Source organism: Monodelphis domestica, chromosome 1 (assembly GCF_027887165.1).
Source record: "Monodelphis domestica isolate mMonDom1 chromosome 1, mMonDom1.pri, whole genome shotgun sequence".
NCBI classification, from domain to species: Eukaryota; Metazoa; Chordata; class Mammalia; order Didelphimorphia; family Didelphidae; genus Monodelphis; species Monodelphis domestica.
The window spans coordinates 679,473,523-679,489,660 of record NC_077227.1 but is presented as its reverse complement, the minus strand read 5'-3'; the positions used below and the strand labels follow the sequence as shown (position 1 = coordinate 679,489,660).

The following is a 16,138-nucleotide window of genomic DNA, read 5'->3' as shown; positions in this document are numbered from 1 at the left end:
ATATAAGTAAACTCCTTCAGGGAAGGGACTTTCATTTTAATCTTTGTAGCACTATTACTTGACAAAGTGTCTGGTATTCAGTAGTGCTCAATAAATGCTTATTTTTTATTTAAGAGGTCTCTTTTTGAAGGCCTTTTGTTATAGGAAACTCATTCCTCTTGGGACAGCTCATTCTACTTTGTAAAGCTCCATTTTCTAGAAATCCTTACCTTATATCACATTGCAATCTTTGTCTCAGCAACATCTAAGTCTTGCTCTTAGATGTGGCCTTCTAAAATAAATTAATTTTGATTGTTCTCAGTTGATGTAGGTCTTTCCAGGTCTCATAGAAATCAATTAATTCATCATTCTTTACAGCACAATAGTATTCCACTACCATCACATATAAAAATTTGTTCAATCATTCCCCAATTGAGGGACATCCCATCATTTTCCAATTGCCTGACACCACAAAAAAGAACAGCCATAAATATTTTTGTACAAACAGGTTCTTTCCCATTTTTTTAACTCTTTGGGATATAAACTTAGTAGTAGTGTTGCTAGATCAAAGGGCAGGCATTCTTTTAAAGCCCTTTGGGCATAATTCTAAATTTGATTCCAGAATGGTTGCATCAATTCACAACTCCACAAGCCATGGAGATATTCTTTGGGGAGTGATAATGCTTATATTTTCAATTTTATAGAGGGTTGAGTAGGTTTGAAAAAGGAGGGGCATGAGTCCCTTGTTAATATAGGGCATTAAAATCTTCAGAATAGAATTCTAAGCTTCTGGCACATAGTTTGAGGTTGGATAATGTGTCGCTCCTCTGACAGTTCCTGATTTGGGGCTCTCTTGACTTCAGCAATATGGGACTGCAACTTCAACTTGAGATTCCCTTATTGGTATTAGGTCTCTTGCTCAACTCAGTCTCTTGTATACCATAGCCACATTGGAGAGAAAAAGCCCAATATGGATTCTAACTAGACCCTTCTTGCCTCAAGACTTGATTTCTCTTACTCCCAGCTGACAATTACTCTTGCCCAAATATTTTTTTTCCAATTGATAGCATATGCCAGGTCGGCCTCAAGGAGAACATGACACAAAGTTTTTCAGATTCTGATTCTGCCAACTGATTCTCCTATCTTCTCCACTTCACATTAGACAACATGGTGGGATAAAAGGGAGTGAAGACATGAGGCTGATATAGAGTTTTCAGGCCTAGGGACAAGGAGGGTGGGAGTACCCTCAACAGTGGCAAGAAAGTTCGAAAGAGGAGATGTTTTGGTTGGAGAGAGAATGAGTCCTGTTTTTAACATGATGAGCTTCAGATGCCCATTCTGCATCAGTCAAGCTATAGCCCACATCCAGAATAGAGTGCTAATTCTAGAAACTCTCATGTTAATTTGTTGATAAAAATGAAGTAATAAAGATGGTATGGGGTCTCGAAACCATGCCATATGGGGATTAGTTGAAGGACCAAGACATTTTATGTTTCTAGAAACAAAATTTTGTGGAAACACAAGAGATGACTTCAAATTCTCAAAGCCTGTTATATGGAATAAAGTTTAGACCATGTGAACACAATAGTATATATAGAGAAGTGACTTTTTAAATCAATTTAAGCATAAAGCTTTGAGCAATTTGAGCTTTTTGAAAAATGCCATGTCTTACTTTGAGAAGTAGTGAGTTCCCTATCATTTACTTCATACAAAAAGGGACCCACAACTTGTTAGGGATTTTGTTGACAGAACTTACACATCATGAGAGTATTATGGGAAGGTAGGATCAATGACCTATAAGTTCTCATCTAAATTCAAAATTCATATGATCATAGAAGGATTTGAAAATATAATTTTAAAGAAGGAAAGAATCTTAGAGATACTCTATTCTAATCCTCTCTCATTTTTTATTTTGTTCTAACAGAGACAATGACTTGCCAAAGTAATAGATAGCAGGTTGCTAATTTGGACTCTACTCACTGCCACATATTAACATGAAAACCATAGGAAAGATTAATATATCAGGGACATTACTCAATTTTTATCTTTAATGAAGTGCTATGGGTATCAAATCTCAGAGGTTTCTGAATTTGAGAAATATTCCCACTACCAGCCTGACACAGACTCCCATTGGATCAAAAAAACAAAACAAAACAAGTAAACCAATCCTACTGGCCCAAAGGCTAACAGCCCTTGCTTCCATCTCAACTAATCCAGGGAGAAACTCTCTGGGCCATCAACCAACTGCTGGTTTTGAATTTCTGATTGCTTGGAAGAAAGAAGTAGAAGTAACAGAGCCAGGGTGTTAAGCAAGAGTTTTAAGGTCTTTATAAACTAGGTAAGTCACAGCAAAAGAACAGCTTGAGCATTGCTTCCAAAAGCCCATACAGACACTCACTCATACACACACACATACACACACACACACATACACACACACGCCACACACAGACATCTCATTTTCATACAAATAAATAATAACATGCACAGAAACAGACCTGCAGCTCCATTTTTCAGTTCAGCTAAAGTTCAGTGAGAAATTGGATCTCAAGCAAACCTTGCATGCCTCTTGCCTCACCATGGATGGGGCACAAATCACAGCAGAGAACAGAAAAAATCATGATTGGGATAGTTGCTCAGTTCCTATTTGGTAGAAGTAGGCTAGGCTGTGAACCCTAAGGAATAATTCTAAAACCGAGAGCTAGAAGGAACTTTTTAAATCTCAGCTAATCCTGAACTTTTATTTTAAAGATAAGGAAAACTAAAAACCAAGACAATAGAATTTGACTAGCCTAGGGTCATGTAGGTAGTTAGAGCTGGTATTAAAACCAGGTTTTCTAGATCTAAATTTAGTGGTCTACTCACTACATTGAAATAGGATTGTCTTGATCTAGGGCTAAGGAGAATTTACAGAAATTTAGCATTTCTATTTCAAATAAAGTCAAGAATTTTCTATTTGGCACTTGATTCTTACCAACAGATCCCACTGTGCTTTCTAGCTATATTTCTTATTCTTTCTCTGATGTGCACCCTCCATCCTAGCCAGGCTATTCTCCTTATCCCCCAGTGTTTTGTTTTCCCACCTATAAAGCTTGGCTTGCTCTATTTCCCTTTGGCTGAACTGCTCTCACCCATCACTGGTTATCTAAATGCTATACACAGATCAAGACTCAGTCAAGCCCCACTTCCCTTCTCAGTCTAATCCACACTGAATTTCCCTTTCTCTAGATTCCTGTAGCATGTCTTCTCTAATCTATCCAAGAACTGCTGAACTCTAAGGTCCTTTTCTGTTCTAATATTCTACTTATCTCTAGCCCTAACATTCTCTATATTTTAAGAGCAGAATGGGAAATTGTTTATTCTCATTGGAAAGCATTCAGGGTTTTGGTGCTCTCTACAAAAGAAGTATGCTATGTAGCTTTCTCTTTCCCTTTTTTCTACTGCATTATATTAAAGAGAAGTCATTATGTGGAGGCTGAGTCTTGTGGAGAATGACAGAAGAGTAAAGAAATGAGTTGAAGGAAAATGTCTTTAAACTGCATCATCTGAAGTCAACATCTATGACAATCTATGAGGAATCTTTGATGTGGAGCCACCGAAAGACTGGACACAAACCATCTTGGAATCTTGGAGAAATGTAGCAGCTTCCTAAGGACATTTGGGTGAGTTAGGAAAGAGCATTGATAGGCCAAAGTGTTGAATCAGGATCAAGGTTAGGTCATAGGAACAAAAGACCATAGACTGAAAGATAGATGGACCTTTTTTGTCTTCTAGTGTAATCTTTTCATTTTAAAAGTGAAAAACTAAGACCCAGAGAGGCTGAATGATTTGGTTGAGATTATACAGATATTAAGTAGCCGAGTAAAGATTTGAACCTAGGTCACCATTCTCCAAATCTAGTTCTTTCCCTTGTACAGATGTAGCTGATAAAAACTGAGGTTCTTATTTAAACATTTTAAGATAAATGGTCCAAAATAATAGTGTGAACTAGATGATACAAATTTTATTAATCCCAGATGTTGCAAATCAAGATTCATGGAAACTAAAAGACACTCATTAATAAAGAGTAATGCTGATTAAAGATTAGAGCCAAGTGTTTAGATTCCAAATGCAATTGTCTTCCCAATATATATACTTCACTGTTCATCTACTATATTGATTGTTAATTTTTTTTAAAATTATAAGTATTAAATTTTATTTACCATTTTAACGTTTTTAAAATAACCATAAAATTATTTATCATATTGGTATTTTTGACTACTTATATGAACTTCTATTGCTTGAAAGAAAAAGATGACAGTATAAAATCACTAACAATGTACTGAATCTCAACTAAACATCTACCTTGTTGATTAAATCCAGTGAAATGAAACAAATATTATTGATCATTTTTATTTGTCTATATTTATCTATATCTATGGACCTATTTATCTTTCATCATCTATTTTTTTTAATCTGAATCTCTGATTTGAACATTGCCCAAAATTTGCAGTGTGGAAAATCTTTCCACCAGTACAAATTTCATTTAGTTCTTCATTTGTTATAGTCTTCATGATCCCCATCTCCTAAGAAAATGGTGATCAATTCAGAATGCAAAATCAGACATGTTTTTAGGTTGTGTCCTTGTGAGGATTTGTTTTGCTTGACTATGCATATCTGTTTTCTTTTCAATGGTATAGGTGGGTTGGGAGGAAAAGAAAAAAATTGTTAGTTGAAACAAATGAAATGTAATAAAAATAAAGTAAAACACACTGGAAAAGTGCACCTCTAGTCATGAAGAGTTAACTGAGGATATGGTAAGATAATAATACTGTGGTCACACAGCTAGTATTTGTCAGAGACTAGACTTGAGTAATCTTAAGGCTTCCTACTCCAAGGCTTCCAACAACTACCAATAACAGCTTACATGAATTGCAGGAAGACTACTAAAGAGTATAGAGGTGGAGTGCAGAGATATGAATGGGAGTCAGTAGAAAACAAATCAAAATGTTCACTTCATCATAGCAATGTCACAGATATATGCCCTTTATGAACATTGAAAAGACTGTTCACAGCATTAATTGCTAAGTAAACTCATTATTTGTGAGTTGCTCCATGCAGAGAAATTTATATTATTTCTTTGTCGACTACCTTTAAGTCAGGTCTCAAAGCATGGTCAAACCCTCAATTCCCTGACATAAGTATTTGATCATTAGTCTAAAAGGCTGGGCTAACTAACTTTGCAGTTAAATTGATACCAAATGAAGAAATCTGAAGTATTAGGGGGCATGCAAGAAAACCATTCCTAAATAAGGACTGCAAGTAAGTATTAAAACTCTATTATCATATTGTCATGATCAACAATTGTATATTGTGCCTCTGGCAGATATGGAGAGAGAAAACCAAACCAGTATCTCTGAATTCCTTCTCCTGGGGCTCTCCAGTCAGCCAGAACAGCAAAAACTTCTCTTTTGGCTATTCCTGTGTGTGTATCTGGTCACTGTGACTGGGAACCTGCTCATCATGCTAGCCATTGGCTTAGATGCCCGACTCCACTCACCCATGTACTTTTTTCTCGCCAACCTGTCATTTGTTGACATTTGCTTTTCATCAGTTACAATCCCCAAGATGTTGGTGAATCACATAATAGGAAGCAACTCTATCTCTTATGTGGAGTGCATGATGCAGATGTATTTTTTTATTACTTTTGTAAATATGGATGGGTTTCTCTTGGTGGTAATGGCTTATGACCGCTACATGGCCATTTGCCGCCCACTCCACTACACCACGGTTATGCGTCCTGGACTTTGCATCCTTCTGGTGGCCATATCCTGGGTCATCACTAATCTTCATGCACTTTTACACACTCTACTAATGGCTCAATTGTCCTTCTGTGCTGACAACACAATCCCCCACTTCTTCTGTGATCCTTACCCAGTTCGAAAGCTCTCTTGTTCAGACACCTACATCAGTGACTTGATGGTGTTCACTGTGGGCGGGGTAGTGTTTGTTACCCCATTCACATGCATTGCCATCTCTTATGTCTTCATATTCTCCAATGTAATGAAGATCCCATCTACTCAGGGGATGCAGAAAGCCCTGTCCACATGTGGTTCTCACCTCACTGTAGTTTCCCTCTTCTATGGGGCCATAATGGGCATCTATCTGCGCCCTTCATCTTCCTACTCAGCTGTGGATACAGTGGCCACTGTTATATTTACTGTGGTGACCCCCATGCTTAATCCCTTTATTTATAGCTTGAGAAATCAGGACATGAAGGTAGCTCTAAGGAGACTGATTCTTACAAAAGCAATTTTGCAAATGTCTTAGAATTATGGAAATCAAGTGAATTCAACAAACATTCAATAATTAATCAATAAATATTTATTAAACATCTATTCTATATCAGGCCCTGTACACAGAGCTGGGATAACAAAGAAGAAAATAAAACTATTTTTTAGTTTTTAGTAAGAAGAACCTTACATTCTATTGGAAGAAATAATATGTTTGTATGTATGTATATGTGCACATATATTCATGCAGGTATTGATATGCAAATATAAAATATGTGCAAAGCAAATTCAAATTGATTTTGGGTACATGGGAGTCTGGTACAGTTAGCAAAATCTCAAGGGAAAATCAGCAATTGCACTGAGCTTTAAAGAAGCATGTCTTTCAGAATTAAGAATATCATCTTTAACAGAACTTTTGAAGGTGAAATATTACAAAATATCTTATTTATTATTAAAATAATTGATGCAGAAATGATAAAATGTAGAAGACAACTAGTTCAAAGAAACAGAGGTAGAAGATGTCATGCCATGTAGAGGGAAGAGAAAATAGGCCACTTGGGTTGCAATGTAGTATGTGAAGAAGTCTAATAGGTAGTATGCCTGTTGTGGAAAAGCAGGCAGGAGTCAGATTGCAATGGTCTTTAAATACCAATTAAAGGAATTTATTCTAAAACAAAGGTGTGTGAGGAGCTCTGGTGAAGATCATTGTTCCTTTTCTGAATAATGTTAATGCACAAAATATATAGGATTACAAAAGAAATCAATTATATAAAAGTTATCTATATGTGTATATATTAAAATGATATAGATATAGAGATAGAGACAGACAGAGATAGAGACAGATAAGCAGATAGATAGATATAGAGACAGACAGACAGACAGACAGACAGACAGACAGACAGACAGATAGATAGATAGATAGATAGATAGATAGATAGATAGATAGATAGATTCAACATTCACAGACCTGGGGTTCAAATTTCTGTCCTAGATGGAGCAGAGAACCATTATAAATTTTGGAACAAGAAAGTGTGAAATTTATGTAAAAGTTAATTTAGCAATAATGAACAGAAGGAAGGCAGTAGAATTAATGGGGATTAGAAAAGGTCCTCTGTAGGTGAGATTTTATCTGAGACATGAAAGAAGCCAAGGAAACCAGAAGGCAGATTTTAGAGATGGGGTAAAGGAGGAGATTGAATTGTATTTTGAAATGTAGTTTGAGATGCGGATTTTCACAAGCTTTTGAGTATGCTCCTGGTTAACCTATCCTTGAAAGACCCATGCCTCACTTATGTAAAGATTAAAATTTAGGGGAGACTGGGGAGACTGAGGCATCTGAGGCAGGTAGAAATTAGTTTCTCTCTGCAAGGAGTATTATAATTTTTTAGAGGTTTATTGAAGATTAAGGATTAAAAAAAATACAGGATAAGAGACACGTGTCCAGGCCATAGAGAGGCCTAGACACAACCTCACCTACATTATGAAAAAAAGCCACGCCTGCCCCCAAATGGAAGTCCAAGAGCCAAGAGAGACCTCAAAAGCCTTTGAATCAACTTAAATACCTTCTTGATCTCGGCCCAGGTGAGATTACAAGGCATTTTGGGGAAGTGGAGCAAGGAATTGTGGGGATTGTAGTCCTGTATTCGAGTCTATTTTTTACACTTATGCCTGGCCTATTCTAATTCTCTAATTGGTTTTTCTTCCACAGGTCTCTCCCCACTCTATTCCATCTTCCACTCAGTTGTCAAAGTGATCTTCCTAATCAATAAACTTTAAGTGGTTCCCCAAGATCTCCAGGATCAAATACAAAGTCTTTTCTTTGGTGCTTAAAGCCCTTCATAACCTCCCCCATGACTTTCCCAGTCATCTTATACTCTTAAATCCCATCATGTTCTCTTTTATCCAGTGGCATGCCTCCTTGCTCTTCTTCATACAATACCGCAACTCTCAGTTCATTTTCACTGACTGTCTCCCATGCATGAAATGCTCCCCTAATCGCTGACTCTATATTTCCTTCACATCTCAGCTAACGTCTGACTTTCTACAACAACTTTCCCAACACCTTTTAATTCTCAGGACCTCTTCCCTCTGTTAAGTATTTCCTATTTATACTGGATATGACTTCTTTGTCCATAGTTGTTTATATATTGTCTCTTCTGTTGGACTGCAAATTGTCTGAGGGTAAAGACTGTCCTTTATCTTTCTTTGTATGCCCAACATGTAATATAGTGTCTATATTATAGACATATAATATAGAATAGGCATTTAATGAGTTTTTATTGGCTGAACCCAGAGAAGTATTAGAGAGATAGTGGTGTGAGACTGATATGAGGCTGTATGCTAATCACTGCACTGGGTTATTGTGATGATCCTGCCATGATGTATGATATATATGGAGAATGGAGGGGCCAACATGGCCCTGCAGTCCCTGCTCCACACAGATTTCATGGTTTACCTTGCCTCCTACAGCAATCTCATGCTTCTATTATGATGTCCAACCTCTGCGGCATCTTGCCTGCTTTGGTACCTCTCTCAACTAGCTGGATGCTGTAGTTGAGAGTAGCTGTAGGATTTTTGTGCCTGCTGTTTTCATTGTAGTCTCTTATACTTGCTACTGCAGTTGCTGTTTGTAGGGTGTATTGAGTACCTGGAGTTTTCAAAAGTCATTTGCTACATGTGGTTTACATCTAGCTCTTGCGTTTTTCTATAGAATTTTAGTAGGTGCCTACCTCCAGCCCCTATGGCAAACCATGCCCCACTGGGCAAACAAAGAACCAATAGTCATAGTTATGTTCTATATTTTGTTTATACAGTTGACTCCTACAGAATTAAAAAACAAAAATTACTGAAAAATTAAATTAAATCCTGTAGAATTAAAAAAAAAATTACTCTGGCAAAGGTGCTTATAGTGAATCAAGTTTAAGGATTTGCTTTGTAAAAGTTCAGTATAGTTCCCTGTTGAAGGTTCTGATTCTTTATCCAATCTATATGGCCTTCCCTTTCCTTTACCTCTTACATTTTTTTCCTCTCCTGGGTGTTCAGTTAGCAAACGATATCATATGCATTCAGGTCAGATATTTTTGTACAATAAACAATATGCATTATGAGGAACTAGTGTCCAGAACTGGTAGGATAATAGCTTCTATGTACTTGGTTATACTGTATTTGGTTCCTGGAACTAAATTTTAGGAGACACTCTCGATAAGTTCAAGAACATCCAAAGGACAGTAAAAACAAGATGATGGAGCTCCTTGAAGTCATATAATGGGAAAAGAGGCTAAAGGAAGAGAGAATATGCAGTCTATAGAAAAGAAGACTTAGGGAAAGTAAGATAATCATTTAAAAAACCTGGAACATAGTAGGTACTCATTAAATGTATATTATATTATATGATATTACATTACATCATATTACATTATATATTATGTTATGTTATATTATATTATATTGTATTGTGTTGTGTTATGTTACATTATGTTACGTTACGTTATGTTATGTTATGTTATCTTATTACATTATATTACATTATGTTATGTTATATTATATATTATATCACATCATATAATTTTATTTTTATCATATCATATCATATTATGAGCCCAAAGATTAGATTTATCTTGATTGACCTTCAGAGCTAAATTAGGAGCATGAATGAACATTACAAAGACAAACATGCTCAATGTAAGGAAATTCTTTCCATCTATCCAAAAGAAGAATGAATTGCTTACAAAAGTAGCTGGTTCCCCTTAGCAGTGTGCACCTAAAATTTGTTTAACAATCAGCTCTCCAGCAAATAAAAGTGTACATATACACTCCTCTTCTAAATTTAATATACAGTAATAACATTTTCTCCATCGCTTTCTAAAGTCTAGACAGTAAGCAACAAGATTAAATCAAGCTCAGGGGGGCAGCTGGGTTATTCAGTGGACTGAGAACCAGGCCCAGAGACTGGAGGTCCTGGGTTCAAATCTGAGCTCAGACACTTCCTAGCTGTGTGACCCTGTGTCACTTAACCCCCATTGCCTAGCCCTTACTACTCTTCTTCCTTAGAACCAATACCCACTATTGATTTTAAGATGGAAGATAAGGGTTAAAAAAAAATTAAGCCCAGAGTTGTAGCTTTTGCTGATTTCCAAGGTGGAAATGCTTATAATGAAACTTCAACATTCTGCTCTCATTAAATTGACCAAGCTCATTCTAGAATATTTCTGGTTCCCCCTCACTAGAAAAGAACTGGATTAGCCACCTACTTGTGTATGATGTAAAGGAAATTCTTGCATTAGGTGACTGCTGTGTTCCTTACTATCCCTGAGATTCTATAATGTTGATAAAACAATAGTATAAGTTATAGAAGAACAAAAAAAAAACTTAAAGAAAATTTAAATACATTAAAGCTTGGCATATGATAAACTAGTAGATGTGGGAGTAAATAAAAAAAATAATAATACTTAATATTTATATTTCCATTGTTTGATTCCTTTTGGTTAAGGATAGAATTTTGCCTTTCCAAATTGCCAGCTCCTTAATTACTCTAGCTAGCCCTACACATTTATGGGGGTGGGGATAAGGATAAGCAATATCTTTTTTAGTTTTTAAATACTTTATTTTTTATAAGCCTATTATTGATAGCTGGCTCGCGTTCCCTCTGTAAGTACTTCTTCTCCCTTATCTTGAATAAATGGTCCTAGATCTTATGTACCTCCAGAGACTGCTTTCAAAGGAGCTTGTGTTCTGTTGCTTCTGTCAAGGAGATAGAGACACAGGGGAAATAACTAAAGGCAGTAACCAAGGAACTTCCCATGAGATGAGGACAGAAGGAGGAAGTCTTGGGTAATATCTTGACTTCTTTAGCACAAAGCTCCATTCTGCTTTTCCCAAAAATCTATTCAGAGGAAACCATGAAAGCATCTACATCTAATGGGGAAGAAGGGCAGAGGGAAGGAGATCTTTCCCAGGGGTACATATCATCTAAGAACAAATGACCTTCCTGGTCCCTGGACCCCACTATAAGGTATATTTGTACATCATTCATTGTGCTTCTTAGATGCCTTTTATCCCTGAGTTTGACTTGAATTTAAAAAGTATTCCTTCCTTCTCCAGTGAGTTTCCCAATACAATAGAGAGCTGAAGTTGCAGCAGAAGTGGTTGCTTCAACCCTGCCTGTGGCCACAAGTCCTTACTCCATCTCCTCTGCTCTATGCCATGAAAACCCAAGCTTCTAATACTCTCGCCCTATCCAGGACTGCTATACATAGTCTTAAAATCTGTTTTTGTCACTTCTGGAGAAGGTCCAGGGTGCTCAGTCATTTCTTCACTGTGAATTATACATTGTGGAGAAGAGAAAGGGAGGGAACAGAACCAGGTAGCTTGGTAACTTTCTGAGATCAAAACATACTGGCCAGGTAAGAGGCTAGGGAGTGCGAATAGAAACTCTCCTTCAGATGCAGATGTGGACATAGGCAGACATCAGAAAACAAATTCACAGGCATGAAGACACCTGCAAGGACACAGAAACACAAAAAGACACCAACATATACAGACACAGACAGGCATGCTTATAGACAGACATAGACACAGAAATGCCCAAATCTTTCCTTTTCTTTCTCCCAGCCCAATTTGAAATTGCAGTGAAACAGCATCCCTCAGTTGATCATGTCACAAACTCCTGTATGTGGAAGGACACAATGATCCATATTTCAAATAAGAAAACCAGAGACTCATGGTCTGAATAGCAGAACAGCATGGTCTGAATATTGCCTCATTTAGGAGAGAAGATGAATGAAATGACAATGTTAGGAATGATTTTAAAAATGTCTGGAGAGGTCTGTTACATTTTTGAACCAAATTGCTACTCATCACATGTGTTGTCAATTTACACTTTCCTTGCATTCAATAGCATTTATTAAGTGTCCAGCTATTGCCTCAATCTATATTCCTTGTTCCTTAGTTGTTTCTCGCCCTCAAAGACGTTAATAGCCCCCTAGACACCAGTAGGAATAAGATAGGAATAAGATAGAATATGATAACTGTTAAGTTCACAGGAGGGAGAGACAATACCTTTGCAGGGAGCCTTAACCTTCATTCTGTCAGGGACCTCATTGGCAGTCTGATGGAGCCTATGAGCCCATTCTCTGATTGATACTTTTAATGCATAGAATAACTGGAGAGTGGCAAAAGAGACAAATTATATTTAAATGTGGTTGAAAAAAAATTTAAGTTGATGGACTTCTGGTAAAAAATACCTAGTAGAAAAGAATTAGAGCGGCTTTCTTGGAGTGGTGATATTTAATCAGGTATCCAAGGATGGGATTGGGTTTAGAAATGGAGGACAGGAGGTTTGGAGGGGGGAGGGGAATCTTGCATTTTAGGCATAGATAAGAACATGGGCAGAGAACAGAAAGATCAGATAACCTTCAGTGAACAGCCATTGGTGCTGCTGACTGGAATAGAGGGTGTGTGAAGAGAGGAGAGATAAAGTTACAAATTTTCACTTCTAGACAACAATCATTAATTCATAACATAGGAAGTAGTTCTTAGAAATAATTGAGTCCAGGGATTCTTAACCTTTTGTGTCTTATGGGTATTTTTGGCAGCCTGAGGAAGTTTCTCTATCTGTTCATTAGATAACATTTTAAGCAAAACATACACTATTACAAAAGAAACTAATTATGAGGTTACTAAGAAAAGAGTACAAATATTTTGAAAAATTCAGAGGCTGAAAATCATAGGAAGTATTCTATAAAATAGTGAACACCCACTGGAGTAAATGTTGTGTGCAGGGGAGTAACAAGAGATTAGATCAGAAGGGTAATTTGGGGCTAAATTGTGAACCAAAAAGGCAAAACGTGAAAGAAATATATCTTTTAGGCCTAGCAGATCAGCAAAAACCAAAAAGTCTAAGAGTTAACTACTTGGACTTTGAAGCTTCTTATAGATTATTTGATTTGAGTTATTTAATTTTTAATATTATCAAGAAGGGAAATATAGTGAAAAGAGATCTCGACAGGGAACCTGGACAAATAATTTGTGGGCTTCTTTCTACAATCCACTATGTTAACTTTCAGCAAAACAGTTCCCTGTTACTGACTTAAATTTCCCTCATCAGTAAAAAAGAAATGCTTGGGCAAGGTGTTATTCAAGGTCCCTTATAGTTCTAACTTTTATCTTTCTATGACTTTTATTGAAAGGATGACCAGAGAGAACCTGACCAGTATATCGGAGTTCCTCCTCATGGGGATCTCCAAGTGGCCTGAGCACCAACAACTCCTCTTTTCACTGTTCCTGGGGATGTACTTGGTCACTGTATCTGGGAATCTGATCATCATCCTAGCAATATATTCCAGTATTCACCTCCACAGCCCCATGTACTTTTTCCTCACCAATCTCTCCTTCACTGACATTTGTTTTATCTCTACCACAGTCCCCAAGATGTTAGTGAACATTTGTACCCAGGATCACACCATCTCTTATGTGAAATGCCTGACTCAAATGTACTTTTTCACCTTGTTTGTTGGTCTGGATGACTTCCTTTTAGGTGTGATGGCATATGACCGATACATAGCCATTTGCCGCCCACTCCATTACTCAAAAGCAATGAGCCACAGATTCTGCTTCCTTCTTGTGTCTGGGTCCTGGATCATCACTAATAGCTGTTCCTTGTTACATACCCTTCTAGTAAATAAGTTGTCTTTTTGTGCAGAGAACAGGATCCCTCACTTCTTTTGTGACCTTTCAGCCCTACTCAAGCTCTCCTGCTCTGATACCCACATCAATGACCTAGAGATTGTAATTGTGGGAGGAATTTTGGTTGGTGCTCCATTTGTTCTAATCATGGTGTCCTACATTCACATTATATTGGCTATTCTGAGGATCCCATCTACTGGTGGCAAGTATAAAGCCTTTTCTACCTGTGGTTCCCATCTCTGTAGTGTGTCCATATTCTATGGGACCCTCATGGGGGTGTATTTTCTTCCCTCTTCCACCCATTTGGATAATTTAGACATGTTAGCTGCCATCTTCTATACCATAGTGACCCCCATGCTCAACCCCTTCATCTATAGCCTGAGAAACCGGGACATGCAGAATGCACTGAGACTTCTTCACAGGAAGACAACTTTACCATTTAGATGACCTTTGCCTCCAGGACCTGGATTTTCCTTTTCAAGAGCCCTTGCCATACATCTCTCTTCCATTAGCAATGTTTCTTCTATGTAATGAACCAAGTGAAATTGATATTTAAATTTTTGTTCACTCCCTTTTAACTGATCTACTGCAATAGTTTTCTCTAATAGGTGACCTCCCTATTTCAATTCTTTTCACCTCCAGTCTAGCTTCTACATGCTACTGGGTTACTTTGCTTAACAAACTACTCTGTTTTTGTCATTTCTCTGCTAAATAGCTATTTTTAAAAACTTTTCAGCACTTGATCTGATACTTAGTGCACTGAAGTGCTTGATAAATGTTTGATTCTTTCCTTTCCTTTTGAATAAATTTCTAATTCCTTATCTTGGCACATAAGACATTTCTTTCCACAATTTACTCCTTCTGAATTTTATCTTATTCTAATCTCCTTACTTTCCTTTATGTTTAATCTAATCAGTTTGGATTTCTCACAATCCTTTTCTGAGAATGTGTTCTGACCTTCCCTGCCCCTGTGATTTTACTTGATACCCTTCATCTGGAATATCATTCTCCATATCTATGCCTGTTGAAATCTTATGCATTCTTCAATGCTTAAAACAAATACTCCCTTCCAATGAAAACAATCAGAATTCTCCCCTCCAAGTAGGTAATTAGCTCTCCTTCCTCAGCACTCATATAGCCCTTACCTTTTTTTAATGCACTTAATACATTGTTTTCTACTATAGATTTTCGTGTGGGCATGCTATATCTCCTGTTATATTGGAATCTTTTATAAAGAGATGTACCATGTATTATTTTTCTTTGTGATTCCAGAGCCTGATACAGTTCCCTTACCACACATGTTTAGGTTCTTAAGAAATGTTTATTGAAACATATATTGTATCTTAAAGAAAATGTCTGCTATGTTGAATTTATTATATACCTAGAGGAAGAAATGAGTTGTATTTGTTGCAGTTTCATATATACTATACATTCAGTCCTCCATTTCTTTTCTCCTTTGTGTGTGTGTGAATATCTATATGTGTATGTCTGTGTACATGTGTGTGTGCTCTTTTAATTTTGGTATATGACAAGTTTAAATTTTTTAAAAATTTTAAGAAGTGTTTTGGTTTTAACCTGGAAGAACACTGTTATCCAAGGGTGATCCAGCTTAAAGGAGATTGATTTACAAAAGTTAGTTAAATTTTTCTCCTTCATAGTGTCTCTAACATTTGTTGATTTTCTATAATCCTTTACCCATCTCTTATATCTAGACTTCCCAACTTACAGATTTCTTTTCCAATCTATCCTTATTTCCTACAATCCAAAATCTTGGATATCATAGCCATATTTCTAAAAAATACTGATTTCTCCAAATAAGCATAAAATTAAAAAAAAAAAGAATTAAGGAGATCTCAGATGTCACAGAGTCTCAGAATTCGAAGGAACCTCAAATTACAGCTATCTCCCCTGTACCTGCCTATTAATCTCTACAACACACTCAACAAGTGTCTATCAAGCATTTTTTGGAAGAGCATTAGTAAGGGGAGAGTCCATTACATATTGGCAGTCACTTCATTTTTAATAACTTCAGCTTTTAGGAAGGTTTTCCTACATCAAGCCAAAATCTTTCCATTGTAGTTTTCACCCATTCTTGGCCTGTATTATTTAACATTTTTAAAAACAATAAATACCTTTGCTGAAAAGATTTTTATAATTCTACTCTCTCTTCTATATGATAGCCTTAGAAATACGTAAAGATGGCT

The 16,138-nt window shown here is 36.7% G+C and overlaps 2 protein-coding genes across 2 annotated transcripts; both read left to right on the top strand.

Annotated features, from left to right (window-relative positions):
• Positions 1–5,346: 5,346 nt before the first annotated feature.
• Positions 5,347–6,288, top strand: LOC103094823 (olfactory receptor 1361-like). The gene has a single exon (XM_007477417.3). It carries the CDS (start codon positions 5,347–5,349, stop codon positions 6,286–6,288), a length of 942 nt encoding a protein of 313 aa, XP_007477479.2.
• Positions 6,289–13,436: 7,148 nt separating this feature from the next.
• On the top strand, positions 13,437–14,382 carry LOC103094632 (olfactory receptor 1361). Its single transcript, XM_007477416.2, has one exon. It carries the CDS (start codon positions 13,440–13,442, stop codon positions 14,379–14,381), a length of 942 nt encoding a protein of 313 aa, XP_007477478.1. The 5' UTR covers positions 13,437–13,439; the 3' UTR covers position 14,382.
• The last annotated feature ends 1,756 nt before the right edge of the window (positions 14,383–16,138 follow it).

Coding starts and splice junctions, on each gene's coding strand:
- LOC103094823 (XM_007477417.3), top strand. CDS start 5,347: ATGGAGAGAGAAAACCAAACCAGTATCTCTGAATTCCTTCTCCTGGGG.
- LOC103094632 (XM_007477416.2), top strand. CDS start 13,440: ATGACCAGAGAGAACCTGACCAGTATATCGGAGTTCCTCCTCATGGGG.